Here is a 14,228-nt window from a genome sequence, read left to right as displayed (position 1 = left end):
GTTGCAGATTACTTAAATATTTTTTAATCCTTTTCAGCTCTGCTAGGCCCGTTGTCTTTTAAGGACGGCGCTGGCAGTTCAAAATCTGAAGCATGTGATGTTTATTTGCCGCATTTGATAGAGGAACAATAGTAGCATTTTTTTAAGATATTTTGATTCTCCTATCATTAATTATAGCAAAAAAGATATTGAAACAGAATGAGAGACTATAGGAAGAAATTATCTGTATTTCAACAAACAACAAATAAAAACATTTTGGACGATATGTATGTATGAAAATATCTGTATTTCATTCATCCAAATTTTAACTGAAATTGCCTCAATATGTATGTAAGGAATGTGATTACTGAAAAGAAAATAAACTATTTAGTAGCAATACCTCAATATGTTGGTCTCCTAATAACTATGTGAGGAATGTGAGAAATCTTGGGCCAATCTTTACCTTTCTCCCTTTCACAACTTTCACCCAGCATAGGACAACTGTAAATTGCAAGAGTAGAAAGGGAGGAGGGCAACCCTTCTTCTGGCATGGACTCAAGCAGAGGGCAGTTACTTATAGTCAATGCTCTAAGAGAGGTGAGGTGTTGAAGCCCCTTGTAGTCAAGAGATTTCAGGTGTTTTAGGGAATCGATTTTAAGAGATGTAAGACTTGAGGGCAGCAGCATCTCTTCAGGGAAGGATTCAACATTTTCGTCCCAACCAATACCAAAGTGTGAAAGAGAAGGGAGCGTTTCCAAGCCCCATTGCATGCGGCCTGCAATTAGTTTGTTGCAATCGAAAATACGAAGTGATTGTAATTTGGAGGGAAAACCCCCTTCTGGACACAACTCAAATTCTAAACAACCATTTATTTCCAAATGGTCAAGGGATGGGAGGAGGGAATGCATGCTCTCAGGCAACTGCTTCAAGTTCCAGCAATCTTTTAACTTAAGTCGTGTCAAGACTGGAGCAGGTAACCCTCCTTTGGGAAATGAAACTAATTTAGGGCACCGCGAGATAGACAAAGAATGGAGAGAGGTGAGATCATTGAGAGGTCTTTCATGTGCACATAGTGATTCGAGATCTGGACAGTTATAGATAGAAAGATAATTTAAGTTGGGGAACAAGTCCAGTGCGACGCATTTGAGAGCAGCCCAGCCCTTGATTGTAATTTCCTCTAAATCAGAGGGTGACCAACCCATTTGCTCAATTTCCTCGGGTAGGGACTCTAGGGAGTGGAATCCAGAAACAGAGAGAGAGTGCAGCCTAGGAATCCTAGGAAGTGGAGTCGCGAGCTGCTCACATCCACGAATTGTAAGACTTGTTACACGTGAAAGGTGGTGACAAGGTAGGGCCTTTGCAAGGTGGGGGCATTCTTCGATTGAAAGCACCTCTAGAAGAGGGAAGGCTTCCCGGCTGCCTTCGTCTGAAATCCACTCGCGCCACTCTGGCATCCATTTAAAAGATAATTCTTTGAGCGATTCAAATGGCTTCTTCATAGCAGTACAATTCCCATAGAACTCAGATCCCACAGTCACAACTTTATCAAATGCTTCAATTGAGAGATACTCTAAAGAAGCTAATTGCCCGAGCGGTGGTAAGGAGGTGCAGTTTTTACAACTAACGAGCCTCAAAGACACTATATTTGAGAAAGAGGACTCTCCTACCCACTCCGGAAACCTTACACCTCCATAACCATCAATCTGAAGATCCTTCACCTTTCTATTTGGCTCTAATTTCTCAAGAGTGCTTGTTACGTGTTGCGGGTCATGAGTGTCACCATCCCATGTAAACCTCAGCTTATCAAGGTGCTTTTTACCTTTCAAATTTGCCTCACCAGCATCCCGAGCATCCACCACATTTTGAAGGTTCCTAATATGAAGTTCTCCCCGTAGATGTCGTAGTTTTCCCAATTCTTTAATGCTAGTCTCACTCTGTCTTCCGACGAGAAAGGCAGTCAACGTTTGGAGCTTTGTTAGTTGACCTATATGTGGTGGCATCTCTTTCAAAGGCGTGTATTTGATGTTAAGATACCGCAAGTTGATTAACCTTTCCAGAGATGCAGGCAATCTTTCGATTCCTGTTCCTTCAAGATTCAGATGTCGTAAATGCTTCAAATTTCCAAGATCAGGTAGACTAGCAAGTTGTCGGCACTTTCTCAAGATCAAAGTTTGCAAATTGAGAAGAGTACTCGCTTCTTCAGGCAACGTTACTAAATCTGACCAGGAAAGATGCAAATACCGCAAATGCTTCAACTTGCTAGTTGAACATGACAACACAGATGCATCTCTACAATTAGTCATGAATAGCACTCGTAGGCGACAATGAGTTGACTGAAAGATCTCCTTATAAAATTCGGGAGGACACATCCAATTGTGCGGAGAAGTTCTGAATGTGCGTAGATGTTGGGCTTCACGGATGTTTTCTAATTTTATGCTTGAAAAACCGCCTCCCGTATCTACTACGAGTGATAAATGTCGAGTCCTTCTGGTGGCCGTGGAAGAATTATTTTCCCCCAACCTGGAGCTGAAGCAAAATTGACCGGACACATGGGTAGCCAGGTCATGCATGAGATCGTGCATCACAAATGATGAGCTTGATTGCTGGAAAAACGACCTTGACAAGAGATCATCAAAGCACTCAGCACCTGCTTTTTCCATCTCATCATCTACGGAGCCGACTAAGAAGCCCTCTGCCATCCACAGGAGCACTAATTCATCCTTTCGAAATGAATAGTCTTTTGGAAATATAGCACAATAAGCAAAACACTGCTTCAGATGTGGCAGGAGATAATGATAACTTAATCTCAAGGCTGGGAGGATATTGCCTTTGGGTAAATCCCATAGATTGCTTTCCAATATCTTCTCCCACTCCTCGACATCTCTTTTGGTGCGCAGCAGACCTCCGAGTGTTTTTGCAGCTAGAGGAAGGCCTTTACATTTTCTCACTATTTCTCTTCCAATTTCTTGCAACTCTTCATAAGCATTGGGATTTTTACCACGAAATGCATGTTTGGCAAACACGGACCAGCAGCTTTCTTCCGTCAATTCTTCTAGATGATGAGTTCGAACAGTTCTCATGACTGATGCTACACTTTCATTGCGTGTTGTGACAAGAATCTTACTCCCTTGTGATCCGTCCTTCAGGGGGGTAAGAAACCTATCCCATTCATCATAATCTTCATTCCAAACGTCATCTAAAACAACCAAAAATCTCTTTCCCTGCAATCTCTTCTTCAACTGAAGCTGGAGATTATTCAGACTATCAGAATCAGACTTTGAACCGACCTCCTCAAGGATCACCTTGGTTAACCTCAAAACACTGAAATCTTCTGAAACACAAACCCAGGCTTTGAGACCGAACCACTCTTGTACTTCGCTGCTATTGTATACAAGCTGAGCAAGCGTGGTTTTACCAACCCCGCCCATTCCCCATATGGGAACCACACCTGGGTTTTCTCCACTGGCATCGTCTGGTTGAAGCAACTTCAGTATTGCTTCCCTGTCATCATCTCTACCATAAATACTAGATTCATCCACCAGAGAAGTTGTTGGTCTTTTAGGCGATGATGGTCTTTCTACATTGCGGTTGATCAAACCAAGGGCATCCATTCGTTCAACTAAGGGATCTAGATCCTGCAAGAGGAAGTCTAATTTTTCTTCGATCTCTCTCGAGCCCAATATTTCAAGTGGGTTAATGAAAGAAAGAAGCCTCTGCGTCTGACCTGTGAAGGTTTGATCTTCAGCTTCCAACTCCTGCCGTAGAGCTTCATAAGCAATCTCATCCAAGAAGTCGTCGGCTTTATAGACAGCGTCTTTAAGCAGGTCCAGCCAATCCCGCACAGCTCGGTTTGTTATCTGCTTCTCCTCGGCATCGTCAAGCACCACCCTGAGAGATGTCATTGCTGTCTCCAACCTCGTTAGCAGCCTATCATTGACTTTTTGGCCTCTCAAGAAGGCAACCACCTGGGGAGAGGCCATCCTGTCGAACAAAACATTAAGGAAAGAAGAAAGAAAAGCTCCTCCTACTAAAGCCCCGGCCATGGTTTCTCCTCTTCGCAAAGTAACGAAGGAAGAGTAAACAAGCAAGAAGAAGAAGTGGGGATTTTGTTCAGGTGACAGAAGGGGAAAGAATTTGTGTAAAGAACTGGCAAAAGCTTTTTCTCTCTCGGCTCTTTAACTCTTAACTTGTTATGCTTAGGAGTCCATTTAAGTGGTCACGGGTGTCTATTGTTTTTTATTTAAAAATATATTAAAATAAATTATTTTATTTTTTATAAATTATTTTTAATATTAATAAATTAAAATATTTAAAAACATTAAAAATATATTAATTTAAAATTAAAAATATATATATATTTTTAAAACACGGATACAAGCCGGAACTGAAACGCTACTCCATCTTTCTCTTCTTTTGGAATTTTACTCGGTTTGTCTTTGATTTATTTTCCTAGAAATTACATCTTTTAAAAAACAGGGTTTGATTGGAAAAACTTCACAAAATGCGAAGCTTTTCACGTGATATGATAATGCAGCAGCATACTTCACTTTATTTCTTTTCTCTTCTTTATTCTATCACTTTTCATTGATAAATTAAATAAATAAATCATAAATTATATTATTATATTTTATACATTTTGTTTTGCTTTCTTTTTTTAATTTAATTCTTGGTTTAATATTATTTTAATATTAATTTTTTTATTATTATTATTTATTTTTGTTTTATTTTTTTATTAATATTTTTATCTGTTACATTTGATCTTGATTCTTTTAATTATTATTTATTTCATTTTGAAATAATTTATAATTTTTTTTAATTTTATCCTCCTTCAATATTGTTATATGTCTTTTAATAAACCTGAGAAAAAAATTAAAAAAGTAAAAAGTTATTTTTCTACTTGTTTTCTGTAATATAATTAAATATTAAAAAATATTTACCAATTTATTTTTAAAAAAACCATTTTTTAATAAAAAAATTATTTTCTAACAAATAAATAGGTATAAACACATTATATTTTGAGTGGCTCCTAGGGTTGTAAAGCCTAAAAATTATTAAGGTATTTCACTTGCATAGCCTCTGCATTTGGCTATATTCAAAGGTTTAAGCCGAAATAAATTATATTAGTAAATTTGTATTGAATTGCTTAATTATATCATGAATTAACATGTTTGGTATCAATGTCAATAGAAAGAATTGAATTGACGCAATTAATTAATTCTTGATAGCAGTTTTAAAGGTAAATGCAAGACAATTACCTTTAATCATGTAGCAACAACAGACTTTATTGTGGTGTACCGTATTCTTAAATGTGATCTAAAGAAATGTAAAAGCGATTGTAAAGAATTTATAAAACATTCACGCTGTTTGATATTATTATTTTTTATTTAAAAATATATTAAAATAATATTTTTAAATTTTTAACATAAAAATAAAAAAATAATAATTAAAAATAAAAAAGTTATAAAACATAAATTACATGTGAAGAATCATAGTTTTGTGACTGTGGGACCCATTACAATTTACGAGCCAACCATGAGCTAATAAAAAGTAACATCAACATGTTTTTACTGAGCTACAAACTCAGTATTTTCTCATCCACACCGACACCTTCATCAAAAAAAAAAAATCAATTGTTATACAATTACTAAGATACCCAATCATCTTTAAACATTTAGATGGAGACCAGCTGTCTCTCACTCATGGCAACATGTCACCATCCCTTGAGTGATCGGATTTCAGCCGTTGATTTGTGTCATGGTCTTCTGAAAGTACGCTTCCTTGTCTCCCTCTGACATCAACCTATTTCCCACGAAATTTCTTGTGTGTAGATCCAGGGCTCGTTACAGCCTCGGATTGGAGGCCTAATAAAAATTTCCCAGATGCAAGGTTCATACTTTTCTTTATTTCACTGTGTAGGTACTCCTTGTTGAAATTTAAAGCATCAAATGCAGTAGGATTATGTTTTTCAGAGTACATTAGTGTTTGTCGATGAAGGGTTAGTCTCTTAAAAAGAAATCATGAAAAAAAAATTAAATGATAAAATTTAAATAAATTAATTTTAAAAAATAAAAATTAATTTACATTAATTTTTAGAATCGATGATTCTAATCATGAATTTATGACTAACCTCGTAAACACAAACAATTAGAAATAACAAAATGATATTAAAATAATTAAAAAATTAAATTAAAAAATTATTATATTAAAAAGTATAGTTGAATTACAAAAACAAAAATATCCTTAATCAGTATTAAGGATACTGATTGTTTGACATGAATAATAAAATGCAATCCAGAAAGATTAGGTTGATTAATTTTATCTTCCACACGTGGGCATGACGTTTTTTTTTTTTTAATGTAGATGGATCATTTTATTAGTTGAATGGCGTTTTTTTTCTGAGCTACAAAACTCAGTATTTTCTCATCTACCGATAACTTCACCATAAAAAGATACTTTCTTTTTTACAATTATTAAGATATCCAATCATTATTTTCATCCTCTCCACCGGATCTTTTTTTTATAATAATTTTAGTTACAATATATCTTTAATTATAATTTTAATTAAATATTTTTTTATTAAACAATATTTTTAATTAAATACTTATTTAAATCAAATAAATCACAAGTAAAAATAATTTTTTTATTTTTTTTAAAGCCCCCACCATCATGAGCTGTCACGAGAACAAAGAAACTCAGGAAAACAAACACTCCATTTTAAACAATGAAAACACTGTTGTGGGTCATCTAATTTTATATTTGTATTTTAATATTTATGAATTCAAATTTTTTTATGAATTTAAATCTTTTTAGAATCATTAAAAATTTATATAATTTTTAATTTTTAAATTAATAAAATTAATTAAAATATATGGATGTAGCTCGTACACTCACTTTTAATAAAAAAAAAAACGCTGTTGTTTCTCTTCGAACTGGAGACCAGCTGTCTCCCACCCATGGCAACGTGTCACCATCCCTTGAGTGATTGGATTTCAGCCGCTAATTTGAGTCCTGGCCTTCTGAGATTACGTTTCCCTGTCTGCCTCTAACATCAACCCATTTCCAACAAAATTTCTTCTGTGTAGATTCAGGGCTCGTTACAGCCTCAGTTTGTACACCTAATTTAAAGAGCAGAGAAATTTCCTAGATATAACAGGGTTCCTACTTTTCTTTATTTCGCTGTCAAGAAATTATACCATAAGTTTTAATTGGAAAAACTTCATTAAATGCCAAGCTTTTCACGTGATGTGATGATGCAGAAGAAGACCTTCTTCCATCACTTTATTTGCCTGTAAACTCCCAAGTAAAAAAAATATCTCAAATTAGTGTTAGTGTATGCGTGAGTTGCGTGTGCCAGGAAAAATTGAGTTGGGTCCCACATTTTACTCGGTTTGTCCTCGCTTTATTTGCCAAGAGAACACACAACTCGCTAAAGCCTTCTCTCTCTCGGTCCTTGTTATGCTCTGGACTGAGTGGACTCCATTTTACTCGGTTTTGTCTTTGATTTATTTACCTCGAGATTCCATCTTTGAAAAAAGGGGGCTTGATTGGAAAAACATCACTAAATGCCAAGCTTTTCACGTGATGTGATCACGCAGCAGAAGATTGATAAAGTAAATAAATAAATTATGAATTATAAATTATACATTATATTATTATATTTTATACAACTACTTGAATAAGTGTTTTGTTGTTCTTCTAATCAATATTTTTAAAATTTGTTTATTTTAATATAAGATTTATGTTTTTAATGAGTTATCCAACTCCATAACCAAGTGTAAATTTAATGAGTTAACCATTTTAATAATAGCTCAGGTCTTAAGATGAATAGGATTGTATGTTTGAGAGAATAGTAGTAATGTATGCTTTTTTTTAATATATTTTATTTAAAAATATATTAAATTTTTTTTTTTAATATTTTAATAATTTTAATGTGTTAATGTTAAAAATTATTAAAAATATAAAATTATTTTAATATATTTTAAAATAAAAAATAATTTAACAATAATCATCGTCAAAGAAAACGTAACCGTAAAGCTCAGGCTGCACTATTTAAGATACCTATATGAGTTTCAAATTATGTGGTTTGGAATTCATCCAACAAAGTTAATGTTTAAACATGTAAGATATACTCAAAATTATTTTAAAAGTAATTTAATTTAAAATTATATATTTAAGAAAACTAAATAGAAGATGAGCTTCACTTTCAAGCTATATAAACTTATTGTAAATTAACCAAAATTTAGTTTCTTCTTTACATTATTCACTAAAAATAATTTCTCTTCTGATCGAAGATTCACTTATTGAATAACTAAAAATATTCCATATATAAACCAATTATGAGGTACTTATTGAATTTGCAAGGGAGGTGACGAATGAGAATGTACATTTTTCTTTAAATTTCTACTCTCTTGGAACAAAATTTGCAAAATCAACTTAGTATATTTGAGGGTAGGCTGTAATTTTAATGACCAAAGGATAAAACAGAGGAAGCATCTGACTATGAGAACAGAGTCGGAGGATTGCTGTCAGCTTCGACTACCGGAGAACGGACAACGGCAGGAACCAACGATGCCAAAACCCAAAAGATACAAGGGATGGGGGGACAGCATTTCTATTAAATCAAGAGCCAAAAAGCAGCAGCACCGTGGAACACCAAAAGACTAAAAGGCAGCAACAAAGCCATAGAACACCAAAAGGCTAGAAGATCAAAACACAAATATTGTAGGCAAGCAGTTTCATTTCTATGAAATTGCTCTCGCACACCATTCTTTTCTTCAGCTACAATTATTTATCTGCTCTGCTATTATAGATGAACATCAGACAATCCTCACTATTGCTCTACCAATTTCTTGTAACTCTTCATCAGCGTTGGCATTTGTAGCTTTACCCTGGCCATGCAAGTTTTCTTCATTGTTGACTCCAGTGAATTTGTGCATAATCACCTTCTTTGGGTGCAAATCTTGTTTTCCTTTACATTTGTCTTCCACACTTGTTGAGACATCTCTCTTTCTAGTGGCTAAATCTAGCAAAATTTCGTATGTTGCGCTGCTTATTTATGCTACCTCCTTGTTAAACTTAACTACATTGCAAGTTTATGTATTATTCCTCTTTGCATTTAGGATTTGTAGTTTTCTCAGCAAAACAAAAAAAAGAAACCCAGTAATACTGGCATCACACCTGTACTGTTTCCTATACTCTCACCCAGGGATATGAAGGCCGCCGCAACCTTACATAGCTTTCCATCTTTCTGAAATTTGCCGTAAACTATTTCCTGATCAACTTTACATTGATTTATGTAAATTGCCTGCTTGAACTTCGACTCTTGAATACAAAAGCACAAAAGAAATTGAAAAGGTAAAATCCGAAAAGGAGAGCTAAATACACACATCCAAGAATAAATGAGTGTCACAACATACCTGAAAATTTTTGCTAGATTTAACTAAGAGAGAGAGACAAAGATTGTTCAACAAGTGCAATAAGTTTATTCAAGGACAAATAGAAAGAAAACAAGATCTGTACAAATTCACAGGAATCATCAATGCAGAGAACTTGCACAACTTTAGATAAACAGGGCAAAATCATTAAGTGCCTGCTCTCTTGAGTGACATCGGCCACTTTCACTTGCTTCTGAATTTTGATTCCAAAACGCGGATGCTTCCTTGTTATGAACTATGGTTTTGTTCACTTGCTTCTGAAGGCTTGGGTTGTAGGTTTCTCACGTCAGTTGAAGCAATTCCAAGTAAATCCAAAGAACATTGGATTTTCGTTGCTGATTTTTCAGTTATCAGCTTCTTTTTTATTTAATTTTTTGTTGTTAATAATTCATATCATTTTTTTTAGTAGCCAGTAACCCTTTAATTGTTAAGCCGGTCATCCAATTTAAGAACTTAGCCATTAGCCATTCCACTTCTTCTTCCTCTTTCCTTCGTAGATCCAAACGAACATAATTTATTACATATCCTCAAGAAAAAATTTAATTTATTTATTTATGAAACAAGCACGAAATCCAAATATCCCTCTCTCAGATCAATGGTTTACGAATGGTCCGTAAAGATTTGAATCCCTATTTTTCCTTCGAAATCCCATATCTGATGAGAGAATTTGCTTTGCTTAATAATTTTACCAAAATGATCTCTCTGTATGTATCCCGACCTTTTATTAATTCTATAAGAAAGGAATACACCATCTCTGTGTGTGTTATGCAAAATATGTCTTGCATACTACACAGCTGACTTTAGCAAGCCTATTTATACAAGGTTACATATTCCAGCAGCACATTGGCACTCTACCCCATGCATCTCTTAGGCAGTTCATCCCTCATGCTTTTCTTAAGCAACCCGCACTCGTTGGGCAGTCCACCCTAAGATTTGCTTGTACTTGGGTCAGCCCCCACAAACCAACTGGCCAGCTACAAGCACCTATGCATCCAATGTTGCTGTGTTTCTGCCTCGGCTTGGACAGCCCAATGTCCTGGGCATTTCATCATCCATCCACCATTCATGCCAGGATACACCCAATGCCAGGGAAAGTCCTCGCACGTTGCCTACCGATTTCGGCCCTTGTTTGTATTGAGCAGCCAATATTTTCGGCTTCGTCAAGGCAATGTGCTTTTGTTAGTGCACCAGCACCTAGACCTCTAACAAAAGGCTTCATCCTTTCCCTTTGCAACCTCTTGGCCATCCTCCTCTGCTTTAGCTTTCTCTGGTTAGCACCACCTCCTGAAGAAAACACATGAACAAATAAAAACATTTAATGTATTTCCTAAAAAAACACATCAAGAGGTCGTTAGTTTTCTTACCGGGGTTGTTACTAGCAGCAGCACTAAAATGACTATCATCTTCAACGGCATTTTGTCAAACAGCTAGGGTGTGTTCTTTAACTGCACTACTACTCCATCATTGCTTGAAAAAGGTAATTAAGCCATGTTCATTTAAATGATGTCGAGCAACGAAAGAAGGGAGTGTTGTTGAGAGTTGAAGCAAAACTGGAATCAAACGAAATAGTATAAGATATGGAAAGCCAAAGCTCTTATTTAAATTCCCCTCTTCGGTCATCCACTTCTTCTTTTAAATTCCTCGTTCTGAGAACAAGCCCTTCTAGCGAAGATTGGACAAGGCGAGGAAAACTTTCAAGCTAATAAGCGCCTTAATAAATAAACTAATGAAAAAAAAAAGAATTAAAAAGACAAAGGAAAGAGTTTTTTTAATCCCTCGTACATTCCTCCGTGATATAAGGCTTACATCTTTGGGAAGATATAATTATGGTGTTCATGGATAATTAGTTTAATCTTATTAGTTATTTATATAAATTTTATTTAAAAAATAAAAAGATATAATAACTAGAAAAAAAATTATAAATAAAGATATTCTTATATTTTTTTATAGATCCTGAATTATCTATTATCTCTTCTTTTAGTATCAATTTTTTTTTATCAAAGTATGTTTGAAGAACAACTAATAAGATGTTACTTGTTAGTTCCCAAACACCATAAATTTTGCTGGGAAGGGCATTACCTGCACTCCAAAATTGTTTTTTAACTTCAGCTTTATAAGGAATAAAAAAAATTTATTCAAAATTAAATAATAAAAGAGAAGGATAAATCAAAAGTTTTTGGATTTGGAGAAGGGGAATAGACTAGAGAAAGAGATGGAGAAAAAAAATTGAATTTTTGAAGATGCAGAAAAGGAGAAAAGGAGAGAACTAAGGGAGATTTTATATAATTAAGGGTTTAATTTATTTTTTGAATCAGTAGCAGATTTGATTTTGCCGCGTCAACAATGAAAAATCCGTTGCAGATTACTTAAATAATTCAATATTTTTTTAATCCTTTTTAGCAATGGATTTTCTATTACTAAATTCAAATCTGAAGTATGTGATGATCCTCCAGCAGCAGAACAAGATAGTAGAACCAGCAATTCCAAGATCGAAAACAAGGATGTTGTGATGTTTATTTGCAGCAGAACAGGATAGAGGAACAATAGTAGGATTTGAATTTGGATTCAAAGGAAAGAAGCCAAAGGTTTCACCGCTCCCATTGAACCAAAATCATCTCATCCCAGTGAAAGTTACTTTGTTCTAACCACAAATGTTAGAATAAGAAAAGTAAAATACTAATCAATTCAACTTAAAAAATTAATTATAGAAAAAAAATATATTGAAATAGAATGATGATTATTTGTGAAGATGAATGAGAGATTTGTATTTCAACATACAACAAATAAAAACATACAACAGAGACAATATCTGTATTTCATTCATCCAAATTTTAACTGAAACTGACTTTGATTGCTGAAAAGAAAATAAACTATTTAGTAGCAATACCTCAATATGTTGAACGATTGAAAGAAAAGCTCCTTTTAGCTACTACTTTTTTGCTCCCCTAATACTTATGTGAGGAATGTGAGAAATCTTGGGCCAATCTTTACCTTTCTCCCTTTCACAACTTTCACCCAGCATAGGACAAAAGAAAATTTCAAGAGAAGAAAGGGAGGAGGGCAACCCTTCTTCTGGCATTGACTCAATCAGAGGGCAGTTACTTATAGTCAATTCTCTAAGAGAGGTGAGGTGTTGAAGCCCCTTGTAGTCAAGAGATTTCAGGTGTTCTAGGGAATAGATTTTTAGAGATGTAAGACTTGAGGGCAGCAGCATCTCTTCAGGGAAGGATTCAACATTTTCGTCGAAACCAATTGCAAAGCGTGAAAGAGAAGGGAGCGTTTGCAAGCCCCATTGCATGCGGCCTGCAATGAGTTTGTTGCATCTACAAATCTCAAGTGAATGTAATGTGGAGGGAAAACCCCCTTCTGGACACAACTCAACTTCTAAACAACCTCTTATTTCCAAATGGTTAAGGGATGGGAGGAGGGAATGCATACTCTCAGGCAACTGCTTCAAATTTCTGCAATCTGCTAAGTCAAATCGTGTCAAGACTGGAGCAGGTAACCCTCCTTTGGGAAATGAAACTAATTTAGGGCACCCCCAGATTATCAAAGAATGGAGAGAGTTGAGATCAATGAGAGGTCTTTCATGTGCACATAGTGATTAGAGATCTGGACAGTTAGAGACAGAAAGAGTATTTAAGTTGGGGAACAAGTCCAGTGGGATGCATTTGAGAGCAGCCCAGCCCTTGATTGTAATTTCCCCTAAATCAGAGAGTGACCAACCCATTTGCTCAATTTCCTCGGGTAGGGACTCTAGGGAGTGGAATCCAGAAACAGAGAGAGAGTGCAACCTAGGAAACCTAGGAAGTGGAGTCGCGAGCTGCTCACATCCACTAATTGTAAGTCTTGTTACACGTGGAAGGTGGTGACTAGGTAGGGCCATTGCAAGCTTGGGGCATTCTTTGATTAAAAGCACCTCTAGAAGAGGGAAGGCTTCCCGGCTGCCTTCGTCTGAAATCCACTCACGCCACTCTGGCATCCTTCTAAAAGATAATGTTTGGAGGGATTCAAATGGCTTCTTCATAGCTGTACAATTCCCATAGAACTCAGAGCTCACAGTCTCAACTCTATCGAATGCTTCAATTGAGAGACGCTTCAAAGAAGCTAATTGCCCGAGCGGTGGTAAGGAGGTGCAGTTTGTACATCTACTGAGCTTCAAGGACACTATGTTTGAGAAAGAGGACTTTCCTACCCACTCCGGAAACCTTACACCTCCATAACCATCAATCTGAAGATCCTTCACATTTCTATTTGGCTCTAATTTCTCAAGTGTGCTTGTTACGTGTTGCGGGTCATGAGTGTCACCACCCCATGTAAACCTCAGCTCATCAAGGTGCCTTTTACCTTTTAAATTTGCTTTGACAGCATCCCAAGCATCCACCACATTTTGAAGGTTCCCAATATGAAGTTCTCCCCGTAGATGTCGTAGCTTTCCCAATTCTTTAATGGTAGGCTCCTGTCTTCCCACGAGAAAGGCAGTCAACGTTTGGAGCTTTGCCAGTTGACCTATATGTGGTGGCATCTCTTTCAAAGGCGTGTACTTGATGTTAAGATACCGCAAGTTGATTAACCTATCCAGAGATTCAGGCAACCTTTTGATTCTTGTTCCTTCAAGATTCAGATGTCGTAAGTGCTTCAAATTTCCAAGATCAGGGAGACTAAAAAGTTCGTGGCAATTTACCAAGATCAGCGTTTGCAAATTGAGAAGAGAACTCACTTCTTCAGGCAACGTTACTAAATCTGACCGAGAGAGATCCAAATACCGCAAATGCTTCAACTTGCTAGTTGAACAAAGCATCTTAGCTGCACTGG

At 35.8% G+C, this 14,228-nt stretch overlaps 2 protein-coding genes across 5 annotated transcripts in view; both read right to left on the bottom strand.

Annotated features, from left to right (window-relative positions):
- LOC112326951 (putative disease resistance RPP13-like protein 1) overlaps window positions 1–13,972 on the bottom strand; it is a 35,866-nt gene extending 21,894 nt beyond the window's left edge. The window contains exons 1-3 of one of the 3 annotated variants that reach the window (XM_052451266.1): window positions 12,301–13,972; window positions 10,778–10,963; window positions 9,941–10,697 (exon numbers count right to left, since the gene is read on the bottom strand). In XM_052451266.1, the coding sequence (XP_052307226.1) occupies window positions 13,018–13,938 (921 nt within the window). In that variant the 5' untranslated portion in view covers window positions 13,939–13,972 and the 3' untranslated portion in view covers window positions 9,941–10,697; window positions 10,778–10,963; window positions 12,301–13,017. Of the gene's footprint in view, window positions 1–9,940; window positions 10,698–10,777 lie in introns of those variants that run through there. The other 2 variants (XM_024597616.2, XM_052451267.1) reach the window with 2 other exon arrangements.
- LOC7460229 (putative disease resistance RPP13-like protein 1) overlaps window positions 1–14,228 on the bottom strand; it is a 39,532-nt gene that overhangs the window by 22,960 nt on the left and 2,344 nt on the right. Inside the window, exon 1 of one of the 2 annotated variants that reach the window (XR_008058721.1) lies at window positions 1,585–4,254. Coding sequence is in view for 1 of the 2 variants with exons in the window: in XM_024597615.2 (XP_024453383.2) it covers window positions 381–3,291 (2,911 nt within the window). In the remaining variant the exon portion in view is untranslated. Of the gene's footprint in view, window positions 1–269; window positions 4,255–14,228 lie in introns of those variants that run through there. The other variant, XM_024597615.2, reaches the window with a different exon arrangement.

The sequence above is a fragment of the Populus trichocarpa genome, chromosome 3 (genome assembly GCF_000002775.5).
Source record: "Populus trichocarpa isolate Nisqually-1 chromosome 3, P.trichocarpa_v4.1, whole genome shotgun sequence".
Lineage (NCBI taxonomy): Eukaryota > Viridiplantae > Streptophyta > Magnoliopsida > Malpighiales > Salicaceae > Populus > Populus trichocarpa.
Note: the sequence above shows the minus strand (reverse complement) of the source record. Positions and strands in the feature narration are given on the sequence as shown.